We start from the raw sequence: 16,278 nt of genomic DNA, 5'->3' as shown, positions 1-16,278 counted from the left end.
GATAAGAGAAGACTTAAGAAATTCACAAATATGTGGAAATTAAGCAACACACTCTTAAGTAGCTAAGTGATCAAAAAAATCATATGGGATTGAGGAGGGCACTTGTTGGGATGAGCACTGAGTGTTGTATGGAAACCAATTTGTCAATAAATTATATTAAAAAATAATATGGGATACTTGATAAAACCCTGAAAACATGAGAATAAAAAGATAACATACCAAAACTTATGGGATACACATAAAGCAATGCTTGGAGTAAAATGTGTAGCCATAAACAACTGCATTACAAACAAATCTCAAACCAATAACTTAATATTCCATCTTAAGAAACCAGAAAAAAGAGAATAAAGTAATCCAAACAAGCAGAAGGAAGGAAAAAAAATAAAGATTAGAGTACAAATAAATTAAATAGACAATAAAAAGATGAAAGAGATATCAACAAAACTAAAACCTGGTATTTTGAAAAGATCAACAATATGGACAAAATTTTAGATAGGCTGACCATGACAAAACATAAAGAGAGAAGATGAAATTACTACAATTAGGAATGAAAGAGGATCAACCATACAGAATTAAAAAGGACTATAAGGGAATATTATAAACCAGTGTTTGCCAACAAATTAGATAATCTAGATGAAATATACGGTTTCTACAAAGTCACAAATTACTAAAACTGGCTCAAGAAAAAGTAGAAAATCTGAATAGATGTGCAAAACTTAAAAATTACATTAGTAATAAAGTCCTGCAACCAAACATTTAAGGAAAATTACTTCACAAACTCTTTCAAAATAGAGCAGAGAGGGAACACATCTCAAATCACTCTAAGAGGCCAGTTGTACCATGATAACAAAACCAGACAGAGAAAGTGAATAAAAGGACACTACAGACCAACATCCTTTATGAATAAAGACATAAAAATAATCAACAAAATATTAGTAAGGTGAATCCAGCAACATATAAAACAGATTAAGCACCATAACCAAGAGGGACTAAAACTAGGAAGGCAGGGTTGGTTTGACATATGAAAATCAATCAATGTAATCAAGACAGTGTGGTACTCAAAAATTAACTTGAAATGGATTAAAGCCATAAATGTAAGACCTGAAACCACAAAACTCCTAGAAGAAAACATAGGGTAAAATGTACTTAACATTTGCTTTAGCAATGATTTCTTGGATATGACACCAAAGGTACAAACAACAAAAGCAAAATAAACAAGTGGGACTACAGCAACTAAAAATCTTCTGCATAGCAACTAAAAATCTTCTGCAGAGCAAAGAAAAAAATCGACAAAATGAAAAGGCAATGCACTAAATGCAAGAAAACTTTTGGAAACCATATATCTGAAAAGGGAGTAATATCTGAAATACATAAGAAACTGATATGGGGTGCCTGGGTGGCTCTATTGGTTAAGTGTCTGTCTCTTGATTTTAGCTCAGGTCACAATCTCAGCAGTCATGAAATCGAGCCATGCACTGGGCTCCATGCTGGGCATAGAGTCTGCTAAGGATTCTCCTTCCCCCTCTCCCTCTTCCCTGCTCACTCTCTTTCCCTCTAGCTCTGGGAAGGGAAGGGAAGAGAAGGGAAGAGAAGGGAAGGGAAGAGAAGGGAAGGGAAGGGAAGGGAAGGGAAGGGAAGGGAAGGGAAGGGAGCAAGCCAGCCAGCTAGCCAGCAAGCAAGAAACTTATACAACTCAATAGCAAAAAATCCAAAATAATTAAATAATGGGCAAAGGACCTAAATAAGACATTTTTCCAAGGAAGACTAAGAAGTGACCAATAGGTACATGAAAATGTGCTCAACATCACTTATCATCAGGGAAATGCAAATCAAACCCACAATGAGATATCACCTCATGTGTGTTAGAATGATTATTATAAAAAATCAAGAGATAATAAGTGTTGTTGAAGATGTGGAGAAAAAGAAACCCTTGTACACTATTGGTGGGAATGGAAATTGGTATAGCCAATTGGAGACCAGCATGGATGTTCCTCAAAAAATTACAAATAGAACTACCATATGATTGAGCTATCCCACTTCTGGGTATTTATTTGAAGGAAATGAAATAGTATCTCAAAGAGATATCTGCACTTTCATGTTCACTACAGCATTATTCACAATAGGCAAGACACGGAAACAATCTTAAGTGTCCAACAACGGATAAATGGGTAAAGAAGATGTGATATACGCATAATTCCCTTCTAGCATTTAAGGAATCATCTTACAATTTTGAATTTAGGTGAACACTGTTTTAGACAGAAACATTCATGGGGCACCTGGGTGGCTCAGTGGGTTAGAGGATCCGACTTGGACTCAGGTCATGATCTCACAGCTCGTGGGTTCACGCCCCATGTCAGGCTCTGTGCTAACAGCTCAGAGCCTGGAGCCTGCTTGGGATTCTGTGTCTCCCTCTCTCTCTGCCCCTCCCCCGCTCGCATTCTGTCTTGGTCTTTCTCTCAAAAATAAATGAACATTAAAAAAAATTAGAAGAATAAAAAGAAATTCATAAGATAAATAGTATGTTAACAGTAAGACGTCTGTATACTCCAAGCAGGAGGTAAGATGTCTGCATACTCTAAACAGGAGGTTGAATTCCATTCAACTTGTTGACTTTTTCTCTATTCTCCTTCCTCCAAAAGCTGCATGTGCATTATCATGCCAAACCCACAATACCTTCTTCTGAATATATCATGGGCTAGATTTTACTTATGACTTTAATTACAGGCATGAATTGACTTTTTCAAATCCTGGTTAAATTCAATTTAATACATAACTAATAAAAAACTGAGTTAATCCCACCTAACCGCCAGAATTATGATATAGTGAGTAATAAATTTATTTATACTGAGAAAATACTAGAGTGCTAAACTCAAGTTATCCATTAAAAAAGAAAAAAAAAGTTCCTCACAACATTCCCAAGTCTCCTTTAGGTCACAAGTGAGCTATTAACCAAAACACAGAAATGATAGAGGAACCTTTTTTAAGTGGGTGTTAGCAGATGTTAGCCAAGCAAATACTTTAAAATAATAAAATTAAATTAATGGGTGCTCTACTAATGTTTTCACCAGACAGCTAATACAGACCCAGGATGGTTCCTGGCCAACAGTAAAGGCAGTGGAACTTCAGATATATTTGTTGAAATGTTGGTGCTGTGAGAAGGGCCAAAAGCCAAATATGCATTTGGCCAAAACAGTTGGTAAGTTGCTATTTACAGATAATAATTAGAAACCAGGCACCAGGGTAAGCTTGTAGTTGTAAGCACATGCAGGCTTTCATTTAATCCTCGTAACAACCTCCCCAATTACACTATCATTATTCTTTCCATTTTACAGATGAGAAAACAGATCTAAAAACTTAACATCAAAGCCTACTGTCCTCATGATATTACTTGGCAGTAGAGGGACACAAATTAAAAACCCACGCTGTTAACCATAACATGCCACTTCTGGGTGCTTCACCTTGGTTAATCTTTCCTAGGATATAATTAAGTACAGATGTAATGAATGCCTGAGCCATCAGACCCCAAGAAATCATCTGTTTGTGGAAACATCTGTCTCACTTGGCAAATATCTGAGGTTTAGATAAAATTTCATAGTTTGGTCTAGAGAATTAGAACTTTCAGAATTATGAAACTTTGATGATCAAAAAGGACCACCTACTGAGAGTCTCTGCCTTCTATAAAAGACATAACTCCCCCTAAGAAACCTAGGGGATCACAAGAATGTTCCTCATGATCATGACATAATCTTCTAGTCCAGGAGACCATCCACCTTACTTCACCTTTTGAAAACATGTTTTCCCATGCTTGAGGAGAATGAAGGAATCTACAATCTTTTTTATAAGAAAGGAAAATATTAAACAGTTGGAAAGCTGAGGTTCTTAGGGTTGAGTACTTTTGGATGACAATTACAGTAAATGCTCATTCACTGAATGTGTTACCCCATAAATAAAGATTAGGACTAAAACAAATGCTCACTTAGAAAGCAACTGTAAGACTGGTTAAATCAATCAATTAAAATACTAAATTAAATGATAGTTGCTTCTCTATAGATTTTTCAATGTCCCTCTTAATATATAGCACCAGGATTAGATATAATACTTCAGAAGCATTCAGAGAGCAAGAGTATAATAGGGCTATTTCCTTTCTTGTTCATACTGTTTCTAGTACTGACTTCTAAGATTATTAACTTTATTATGAAATTGAATGCGCATGTCTACATTAATTACGGAAAGCCATTGATATCTCCAGTATTTCAATGTGTGGAGTCTGTAAGCCACTCTTCTCCCACCCTATTTGTATTAACTTGCTATTTTAACTTCTGAGATATTTTTCAAATCTATGGCCAACTAATCCTTTAGAAATTTCTACACTTTTTATTAACATCTCCCACCCTCACTGAAGTTATTAATACAAGTATTGAAGAGGACAGAATCAAGTTTGGAGTCCTTTGCATCCAATGGGACATCGCTGTCGAGAGTACCAAGATAATATGTCAGCTTTCTGTCCTGATTTCTGGACAGTAACTAACTACTTCCTGCCAGGTGGATCGCAATCAATATTAGATTAGAAGTCCACTTCATCATTTATTCTCCTTTTCAGATCAATGAACTGTATCTTACCTCTATTCCATTTGTGATTTGTATCAAAAAGATTGTTTTGTATGCTCCATCCAGCTTGGTAGCTTTTAATACATACTTACAATGACTAACCTTCTGTTTCTTTTTCTTCTCACATTAACTCAGATGTCTTCCAGCTTGCTGCCCCTCTGCCCGATGATTTTCCATGCATGCATGTATCCTAACTGCAATCCTTGCTAACATATATTTTGTTACCATATTCAGACTGTAGATTTATATACTTATGTTTTCTTACATATTGATGTTTTTCTTTCTGTTGTTGCTTTATATTTTATGGAATCCTTGATTTCTTTCATGAACTCTGGTTTTCAATTATTCTTGACTACATTAGTAAATCTCTAAGCAAGTTTTTAGAGTATGGGCCAATGTTTCTCTGGGTAATGGCATACAGACCACTTGCATCAGAGATGTTGTTTGGGGACATCTGAAACTGGGCCCAGGAAGCTGTATTTTTAACATGCAATACATATGATTTTTACAAACATTAAAGTTTGGGAGCCCCGAACGCTGAAGTTTTGTTTTTCCCAGCTCTCGAGACATACATTCTATTCTTCATTTAAGTATTTTAATCTAGTCTAGAAAACAAAAACATCTTTCTTTTTGATAACACCCGAGAGAGTAAAAGTGGGAGGTATTTTACATCTAATACCTCAAAACCTCAAAAGCACTCTGCAAGTCAGATACTCTGAGAAATTAAATGGTTTGCTCAAGGTTACATAGATCATGGTTGGCATAGACTTTAAACCACAATTGGCCTGACTCCAGTGCCTGAGGTAATTGCCAACACATCATGCTAGCCCACCTAACTGTTTCCTTTTAGGCAACAATGGAGACAAAGACAGAAACTGCTGGAAGGGAGAAGATAAACAGCTTGTAGGAAGAGGAGAGGAGGAGTCTGAGGGTCCGAAAATGGGGAAAGGAGAGCAAGGCCGCCCACACCACACTCTTAGATGGAGGTGGAAGTTTCAGTATGTGCTGGAGACAGCTGATGTAGAGCACTAGGAAGAGACAAAGCCCTTGCGGGGAACGAGGCAAATGCGAGGCAACTTCAGGGAGAGCAGGGTCAGCCTGTTCCCAAACTCTTAAGCATGGCAAACCAATTCCAAGATCGTTACAGTTAGATATTGGTCTTTAAGTTAATTGCTAAATGAAGAAATAAAGGCCTTGTTAAGGAACATAGTCTGTGCGTATGACATCCATAAGTTAGGTGATCGTATTTAGGGAAAGGGGGAAAATAAATGGGTTTATTAGAAACATTTAGGGAACTGATGATCTGAATCTTTTAACTGATTTAAATAAAATATGTAAAGCAGATTAGAAGAATTCAGTGTCCAATTTAAATTTTTTTCATTCACTTACTATTTACTTTTTCATTTCTTAAGTATTTATTGACTGCCTACTAAAAATGTACCTGGAATCAAGCTAGATGCTAGGGCATCCTTCTCAGTTAAATTGCTCAGTAAATGCAGAGTGAATATATGAATGAATGAATGAATGAATGAATGAAGAATAAATGAAATGAATGAATAAAGGATTTAACAAACAATCACACAGACTAGAGAAAGTGAATAAAGTATAAATGGAGATCTTGGATAGCTCTCTGCAAATATATTTAGCTGAATTAGGAAAGTTCAAAACTACAATTCTTGACCTTTTCTGATGAGACTCCAGAGATCTGAAGTCTCATATTCAAGGTCAACTATTCTTTCAAGTTTATTGTGAAGCTATAATATTCAGAGGGTATTCCATGGCCACCCAGACTTTTTCAAAAACATGAGAGAAGATCCTCAGTCAAGGCTACCTTCTACTTACAAAATCCCTCTTATAGGCAGGAAAGAAAATCACAGAAAATACTAAGGCACAATCCTGCATCTCTGTCTTTACGATAAAAGTTATGTGTACAACGTTATTAGTTAACAGAGTTCAAATAATTAAAAACACACAGTAGGATATTTATTTATGAACTCTAGCACATCCTATTTGACAACCTGAATATCTTAACTGATACCGTGACAGGGGCGCCTGGGGGCTCAGTTGGTTAAGCATCTGACTTTGGCTCAGGTCATGATCTCACAGTTCATGAGTTCAAGCCACGTGTCGGGCTCCATGCTGACCGCTCAGAGCCTGGAGCCTGCTTCGGATTCTGTCTCCCTCTTTCTCTGCCCCTGCCCCACTCATGCTCTGTCTGTCTCTCCAAAATGAATAAATGTTAAAAAAATTTTTTAGTTGATACCTGACAAACTGAGTATCTTAATATGAGCAATTATAATTACAATAATGTAAAAAAACCTAGTTTTTAAATATAGACTAAAATAAACACTTGTTTCTTTTATACTGTAATTCAGTAAAAATGAGTCATCATGTTAAAAGAAAAAGTCATAGAAATATTCTTTTGTTAAGACATGGGAATGACATTACCATGCACATGTAGCTGAAGGTGCTGTTGTGCTTCTCCGGCTGCATTGGTGGCCACACATGTGTATCTGCCAGCATCTTCCATCAGGGCTCTGGCAATTTGTAAAACTCGACCGGAAGACTGTATCTAATTGGGAACAGAAAGCATGGCAGCACTTTGTACTTTATATTGGACTGTAAAACATTTGCTTAGGTAGACAAACTCATTTAAATTTATACTAGCTAATTATAGTTTTATGCCAATATCTTAATTATCTCTAGATAGATTAGAGCCAGATCGCTTTGTCATACAAAAAATAGACTGATGCGATTGAAAACTTTTTTTATTCTTTAGAAAACACAAAATAAAATAACCTAAGACCAGCCTGCTGGTATAGTCATAAAACTTCACTGAACAAAAGACTTTAGCACTGAACTATGAGGTATGTGATAAAAATTTAAGCTACTTAAAAAAACACACATTTATATAACACTTCATAAATAGTTTTAAAACAACAATCTTTTTTGATTAAATGGTCACCGGGGCCAGAAAAACAATAAAAATTACAAAATATGAGTAATGGAAATGCAGATACATTTCTTCCTGACTGTTTTTCCTCATTTCTCTTTTAAATCTATTGCAACTAGCCTCCACCATTTTGGAACTGGTAGTTTAAGGGTTATTCTTTGAAACTGATTATTCAAAGGTTATCAGTAACTTCTAAGCACAAGATCCAACAGCATACGTAGTAAGCTCATTTTCTCTTCCCCCATCTACGGCATTTGGCATTATTGACCACCTACTCCTGAATCACTCTACTCTCTGGTTGTTGAAGATACAAAATGTCCTCAGTTCTCAATCTGTCTACTTCCTCCTCCTGCCCCATAAAAATAAAGCTCAGATTTCTGATAGTTTTCATCCAAATTCATGTCTTCAGCAAAGAATCCTGTGCAGACTCTTAAATTTATAGTACTGGCCTCAATTTCTCTCCTGAGCTCCACACTCCCTGTTCCAGCTATCTGCTGGATGGGTTAGCACATGAAATTTAACATATCCAATAACTGTTTCCTTGTATCTCCAGACCTACTTTTCATTGCATGTTTCCAATCTTGTTTAATAGCACCACTATTCTCCAAGTCATCTTGATTTCAGAGCCCAATCTGACTCTCCTATTAAGTATACTACTCTATATTTTTCAGATCCCCTATTTTCCATTCTCACAACCACTGTGGGATTATAATAGTTTCTTAATTTATATTCCAGTGTCTCCAACCTCCCAAACTGTTAATCTATCTTATATATCACTGCCAGAATGATTTGCCTAAAATGCAAATTTGATCCTTTTACCAGTTCCCCTTCAAAGCTCACTCACAGCTCCCCACTTTGCCTAGCATGAAATCCGAACTTGGCATACATAGCCTTCCAGGCTTCCCACATTTTGAACCCAAATGATCTGCTCTCCATACACTCCCATGTAAACTCCCACTTGACCCATTCTCCAACCATACTGTACTAAACACATTAAGCAGCACTTTCATACATTAATAGTCACTTCTAGACTTCTGCACATGGCCTTTAAATGTCATAATTTTTTAAGAGTCTGAACTAGGTCAGTTCTCTTCCATTTTTTCTTACTCTTTACTCTCCCCTTAGATAAACTCATTCACATCCATGGTTTCAAATATCATTATTTGTCAGTATCTCCAGCTAGAGCTCTCCTATGAGCTCCAGGAGCATACATTCCGTGGTCTACCTGATCTCCACTTTATCTCAAAGTCAACTTAACCTCCAAAAGTCTAAAACTGAAATACAGTTTTTTTCCCGAAATGGGATGTCCTCCAAAGTCTATCATACTGGATGCATCATAATCTATGTATTTGTGTAGTTAGATTCTCCATGTTTTCCTTGATATTTCCCACTACCTCAACTTTCATGTGCAATTTTTCACTGAGTCATAATGACATCTTCTTCATGGTCAGAATGTGAGTTCAAATTTCAATCTCCTCTCTCTCCTAGATGATAAAGTCCTAATTGATATCCACACGTCTACTCTTTATCTTTTTAAATTTATTTTTTGCAGTAAAATTGGCATGTAATTGTAGTTTCACATGTACAACATAATAATTCATATATCTGTATACGTCGTAAAGTGATCACAAGTCTTGTCATCATACAAAGTTACAAATTGCTTTTCTTGTGATGAGAATTTTAAGATTTACTCTCTTGTTAACTTTCCACAATGCAATACAATATTATTGAGTATAGTCACTATGCTGTAATCACATCCCCATGAATTATTTACTTAATATCTGGGACTTTGTACCACCTTCACCTTGACTACCTTCACCTATTTTTTCCACCTCTCAACCCCCTTCCTCTATGGCAACCACCAATCTGTTCTATGTGTATCTATGAGCTTTGTTTTGTCTCTTTCGTTTTTTAGATTCCACATATAATGCCCTCAAGGTCCATCTGGGTTGACACAAATGGCAAGACTTCATTTTTTTTTATGATTGAGTAGTATTCCATTGTGTGTCTATCTCTATCTCTATCTCTATCACATCCTCTTTATCCATTCATCTACTGATGAACACTTTGGTTGTTTCCATGTCCTGATTATTGTAGATGCTGCTGCAATGAACACATGGGTGCATATATCTTTTTGAGTTAAGTGTTTTTGTATTCTCTGGATAAATACCCAGAAGTGGAATTGCTGAATCGTGTGGTAACTCTATGTTTGATTTTTTGAGGACTCTCCCTACTGTTTTCATAGTGGCTGCACTAGTATACATTCCCACTAACAATGCAAAAGTGTTCCCTTTTCTCCACATCCTCACCAACACTTGTTGATAGCCTTCAAACAGGTGTGAGGTGATATCTCGTGGTTTTGATAATAGCCTTCAAACAGGTGTGAGGTGATATCTCATGGTTTTGATTTGAATTTCCCTGATAATCACTGATGTTAAACATTTTGTCATGTGCCTGTTGGACATCTATATGTCTTTGGAAAACTGTCTATTTATATATTATGCCCATTTTTAAAACAGATTGCTTTTTTTTACTATTATATTGACTTCTTTATATACATTGGAAATTAATCCCTTACCAGATATATGATTTACATTTTTTTCTCTCATTTAATAGGCTGCCTTTGAATTTTGTTGGTGGTTTCCTTTCCTGTGAAGAAGCTTTTTAGATTGATGTAGATTGATCCCACTTGTTTAGTTTTGCTTTTGCTGTCTTTGATTTTGGAGTCATATCTAAAAACTCGATGCCAAGACTCTTGTCAGGAAGCTTATTACCTACGTTTTCTTCTAGGAGTTTTGTGGTTTCAGGTCCTACATTCAAGTTTTTTTTATATTAAATATAACTTATTGTCAAATTGGTTTCCATACAACACCCAGTGCTCATCCCAACAAGTGCCCTCAACAATGCCCATCACCCACTTTCCCTTCTCCCCCACCCCCCCCCATCAACCCTCAGTTTGTTCTCAGTATTTAAGAGTCTCTTATGGTTTGCCTCCTTCTCTCTCTGTAACTTTTTCCCCCCCTTTCCTTCCCCCATGGTCTTCTGTTAAGTTTCTCAGGGTCCACATATGAGTGAAAACATAGTATCTGTCTTTCTCTGCTGACTTACTTCACATAGCATAATACCCTCCAGTTCCATCCACAAATGGCCAGATTTCATTCTTTCTCATTGCCAAGTAGTATTCCATTGTATATATAAACTACAGCTTCTTTATCCATTTGTCAGTTGATGGACATTTAGGCTCTTTCCATAATTTAGCTATTGTTGAGAGTGCTGCTATAAACATTGGAGTACAAGTGCCCCTATGCATCAGTAGTCCTGTATCCCTTGGGTAAATTCCTAGCAGTGCTATTCCTGGGTCATAGGGTAGATCTATTTTTAATTTTTTGAGGAACCTCCACACTGTTTTCCAAAGCAGCTGCACCAGTTTGCATTCCCACCAACAGTGCAAGAGGGTTCCCATTTCTCCACATCCTCTCCAGCATCTATAGTCTCCTCTGATTTGTTCATTTTAGCCAATCTGATTGGTGTAAGGTGGTATCTCAGTGTGGTTTTGATTTGTATTTTCCTGATGAGGAGTGACATTGAGTATCTTTTCATGTATCTGTTGGCCATCTGGATGTCTTCTTTAGAAAAGTGTCTATTCATGTCCTCTGCCCATTTCTTCACTGGATTATTTGTTTTTCAAGTGTGGAGTTTGGTGAGTTCTTTGTAGATTTTGGATACTAGCCCTTTATCCAATATGTCATTTGCAAATATGTTTTCCCACTCCATAGGTTGCCTTTTAGTTTTGTTGATTGTTTCCTTTGCAGTGCAGAATCTTTTTATCTTGATAAGGTCCCAATAGTTCATTTTTGTTTTTAATTCCCTTACCTTTGGAGATGTGTCAAGTAAGAAATTGCTGTGGCTGAGGTCAAAGAGGTTTTTTCCTGCTTTCTCCTCTAGGGTTTTGATGGTTTCCTGTCTCACATTTAGGTCCTTCATCCATTTTGACCTACATTCAAGTTTTTAATCAATTTTGAGTTAATTTTTATGTATGGTGTAAGACAGTGTTTTGGATTCATTCTTTCGCATGTGACTATCCAGTTCTTCCAATGCCCTTTATTGAAGAGAACATGCTTTCCCCATTGTATATTCTTGCCTCCTTTGTCATAAATTAATTAATTATATATGTGTAGGTTTATTTCTAGGCTCTCTCTCTATTCTGTTCCATTGATTTATGTGTCTGTCTTTATGCCAATACCAAACTGTTTTTGATTATTATAGTTTTGTAGTATAGTTTGAAAACAGCATGAGGCTTCAAGGTTTGTTTTTCTTTCTCAAGATCATTTTGGCTACTTGGGATCTTTTGTGGTTACATACAAATTTTACGTTTGTTCTACTTATGTGGCAAATGCTATTGAATTTTTGATAGAAATTGCATTGAATCTATAGGTTGCTTTGGGTATTATGAACATTATAACAAGATTAATTATTCCAATTCATGGGCATGGGATACCTTTCCATTTGTTTGTGCCTTCAATTTTTTTCATCAATGTCTTATAATTTTCTAGTGCACAGGACTTTCACCTCCTTGTTAAAATTTCTTTTTATTCTTTTTTATGCAATTTTAAATGGGATTGTTTTCTTGATTTATCTTTCTGATAGTATGTTAGTGTATAGAAATGCAACCAATTTTTGTATATTGATTTTGTATTCTGCAACTTTACTGACTTAATTTATTAGTTCTAACAGTTTTTGGGTGAAGTCTATAGGATTTTTTGTATATATAAAATCATATTGTCTGCAAATAGTGACAGTTTTACTTTTTCTTTTCAATCTGGATGACTTTTATTTCTTTTTCTTGACTAATTGTTCTGGCTAGAACTTCCAATGTTATATTGAATAAAAGCGGTGAGAGTGGGAATACTTGTCTTGCTCTTGATCTTAGAGAAAAAACTTTCAGTTTTTCACCACTGAACATGATAAGCTGTGGGCTTATCATATATGGCCTTAATTATGTTCAGGTACGTTTCCTCTATTCCCATTCTGTTGAGTGTTTTCATCATAAATGGATGTTGACTTTTGTCAAACGATTTTTCTTTTTTTTTTTTTTTTTTCAAACGATTTTTCTATTGAGATGATCGTATGATTTTTATCCTTCATCTGTTAATGTGGTGCATTTCACTGGTTAATTTGTGAGTGTTGGAAACATCCTTGCATCCCTGGAGTAAATTCCACTTAATTATGGTTTATGATCCTTGTAATGTATTGTTGAATTTAGTTTGCTAATATTTTGTTGAGGATTTTTGCATCTATGTTCATTAGGGACATAGGCCTATAATTTTGTTGTTGTTGATTGGGTTTTTTTGTTGTTTGTTTTATTTTGTTTATATGGTGTCCTTGTCTAGTTTTAGTATCAGGGTAAAGCTGCCCTCAAAAAATAAATTTGGAAGTGTTCCCTTTTCTTCAAGTTTTTGGAAGAGTTAGAGAAGGATAAGTACAAAATCTTCTTTGAATGTTTTCTAGAATTCACCAGTGAAGCAATCGGGTCCTGGAATTTTGTTTGTTCATAGTGTTTTTGTTTTTGTTTTTAATGCTTATTTATTTATTTTTGAGCGGGGGGAGAGCTGGGGAGAGACAGAGAGAGAGAGAGAGAGATAGAATCCCAAGCAGGCTCTGCACTGTGAGCAGAGTCTAATGCAGGACTCGAACCCACAAACCGTGAGAGCATGACCTAAGCTGAAATCAAGAGTCCGACTTTAACCAACTGAGCCACCCAGGTGACCTGATAGTTTTTTTGATTACTGATTCAGTCTCTTTACTAGTGATTGGTCTATTCAGATTTCCTATTCTTGATTTAGTCTTCAAAGATTGTATGTTCTAGGAATTTATTCTTCCTTCTAGGTTGTCCAATTTGTTGGTCATGTAACTGTTCATAGTAGCCTGTTATGATCCTTTGTATTTCTGTGGTATCAGTTGTACACTCTCCTTTTTTACCTCTGATTTTATTTATTTGAACCATTTCTGTACTGTTTTTGGTGAATCTAGCTAATTTTGTCAGCTTTGTTTATCTTTTCAAAGAACTATCTCTTAATTTCATTAGTCTCTTTTTTTCTTTTTTGTCCCCATTTCACTTATTTCTGCTCTGATCTATTATTTCCTTCCTTCAACTAATGTTAGGCTTTGTTTGTTCTTTTTCTAGTTCCTTTAAGTGAAAAGTTAGATTTCTTATTTGAGATTTTTCTTGTTTCTTGAGGTAAGTCTGTATCTCTATAAACTCCCCTCTTAGAATGGCTTTTGCTGCAGCCTATTGATTTTGGTACATTGTATTTCGATTTTCATTTGTCTTAGGTATTTTATTTTTTAATTTCCCCTTTGATATTTTGTTGATGAAATTATTGTTCATGTTGCTTAATATCCACATATTTGTTATTTTTCCTGTATTTTTCTCGTAATTATTTTTCTAGCTTCATACCATTGTGGTCAGAAACTATTCTTGATATGATTTCAATCTTCTTAAATTTATTGACATTTGTTTTGTGGCCTACCAGGTGATCTATCCTGGAGAATGTTTCATATGCATTTAAGAAGAATGTGTATTCTGCTGATTTAGGATAGAATATTCTGTACATATTTATTAAGTAAACCTGATCTAATGTGTTGCTTAATACTGATATTTCTTTATTGCCTTTTTTCTGGATGATCTATTCACTGATTTAAGTGGGATATTAAAGTCCCTTGTTATTATTGTATTGCTGTTAATCTCTCTGTGTAGGTCTCTTAATATTTTCTTTGTATACTTTTGTGCTTCTATGTTGGGTATATACATATTTATAAATGTTACACCTTCTTGCTGGATCATTATGAAATGATTATGTAATGGCCTTTATCATTATGTAATGTCCTTTGTCTCTTTTTTTAATAGTTTTTGCTTTAAAGTCTATTTTGTCTGATACAAGTATAACTTTACCAGCCTAGTTATCATTTCCATTTGCATGGAATATGTTTTACCATCTCTTCACTTTCAGTTTGTTTGTGTCCTTACATCTGAACTAAGTCTTTTGTAGGCAGCATATAGATGAATCTTGTTGTTGTTTTTTTTTTAATCCATTTAGACACTGTATATTTTTGATTGGAGAATTTAGTCCATTTACATTTAAAGTAATTATTGAATAGGGAATATAGCCAATGGCATTATAATAGCATTGTATGGTGCCAGATGATTGCTACACTTGTGGTGAACATAGTATAATGTACAGAATATTTTAATCACTATAGTGTTCAACTATGTTGTACATCTGAAACTTATGTAACATTTTATATCAACTTCAACAAAAAAGTAATTTTAATTTTTTAAAACAAGGAAATGACCTGTCCCTTCCCCACCCCCACCCAATAAATTGTTGATAGGAATGTACTTATTGCCAAGTTGTTAATTGCTTTCTGGCTGTTTTTGTAGTTCCTCTCTGTTCTTTCCTCTTCTCTTGCTTTCTTCCCTTGTGGTTTGATGACTTTGTTTAGTGTTATGTTTAGATTACTTTCTCATTATCTTTTGTGTACCTACTATAAGTTTTTGCTTTGTAATTACCATGAGGCTCACGTATAACAACCTATTATACAATAGTCTATTTTAAATTGATAGCTGGGGCACCTGGCTGGCTCAGACAGTTAAGCATCTGACTCTTGGTTTCGGTTTAGGTCCCAATCTCACACTTTTTGAGACTGAGCCCTGTGTCGGTCTCTGTGCTGACAGCACAAAGGCTGCTTGGGATTTTGTCTCCCTCTCTCTCTGCCCTTCCCCAGTTTGTGCTGTTTCTATCTTTCTCAAAATAAATAAGTAAACATTTAAAAAAAATAAACTGATGGCAACTTAAGTTTGAATGCATTCTAAAATTTTACATATCTACATCCCCCCCAAGTGTTTTATGTTTTTGATGTCACATTTTACATTCTTTTATTTTGTGTCTCCCGTAACTGTTTGTTGTGGTTACAGTTAATTTTACTTTTGTTTTTTAATCTTAATACTGGCCCTATAAGTAATTAACCCACTACCTTTACTATATATTTAGTTTACCAGTGGCATTTTTACTTTTGCATGTTTTCTTATTACTAGTTAGTGCTTTTTCTTTCCAGCTTAAAGTCCCTTTAACATTTTTTTTTTTTTCTTGTGATAAATTCTTTTACCTCTTGCTTGTCTAAAAATCTCTTTACTCTCCTTCAATGCTGAATAATAATATACTGGGTAGTGTATTCTTTTTTTTTTTTTTTTTTTTCAACGTTTACTTATTTTTAGAACAGAGAAAGACAGAGCATGAACGGGGGAGGGGTAGAGAGAGGGAGACACAGAATCGGAAACAGGCTCCAGGCTCTGAGCCATCAGCCCAGAGCCTGACGCGGGGCTCGAACTCACGGACCGCGAGATCGTGACCTGGCTGAAGTCGGACGCTCAACCGACTGCGCCACCCAGGCGCCCCTGGGTAGTGTATTCTTGAGGGCAAGTTGTTTTTCCTTTCAGCACTTTGAATATATCACACCACTCCCTTCTAGCCTGCAAGGTTTCTGCTGAAAAATCATAGTCTTATAGGGGAAGGGGGGGGCAGGTGGGGCAGGTCCATTGTACCTAACAAATTGCTTTTTTCTTGCTATTTTTAAGGTTTTCTTTTTATCTTTAACTTTTTACATTTTAATTATAATGTCTCTTCATGTGGATCTCTTTCAATTCATCTTATTTAGAA

General features: G+C 35.6%; 1 protein-coding gene across 3 annotated transcripts in view; it reads right to left on the bottom strand.

The window, feature by feature from the left end:
* Positions 1–16,278, bottom strand: part of HMCN1 (hemicentin 1) — a 482,690-nt gene that overhangs the window by 176,880 nt on the left and 289,532 nt on the right. For all 3 annotated transcript variants that reach the window (XM_086694136.1, XM_086694137.1, XM_086694138.1), the window contains one exon: positions 7,057–7,180. In XM_086694136.1, the coding sequence (XP_086550262.1) occupies positions 7,057–7,180 (124 nt within the window). The remainder of the gene's footprint in view (positions 1–7,056; positions 7,181–16,278) is intronic.

The sequence above is a fragment of the Puma concolor genome, chromosome E4, assembly GCF_028749965.1.
Source record: "Puma concolor isolate L17-30 chromosome E4, mPumCon1.1.hap2, whole genome shotgun sequence".
Classification (NCBI taxonomy): Eukaryota; Metazoa; Chordata; class Mammalia; order Carnivora; family Felidae; genus Puma; species Puma concolor.
The sequence above is the reverse complement of the archived record's forward strand: the minus strand, read 5'-3'. Positions and strand labels throughout refer to the sequence as shown.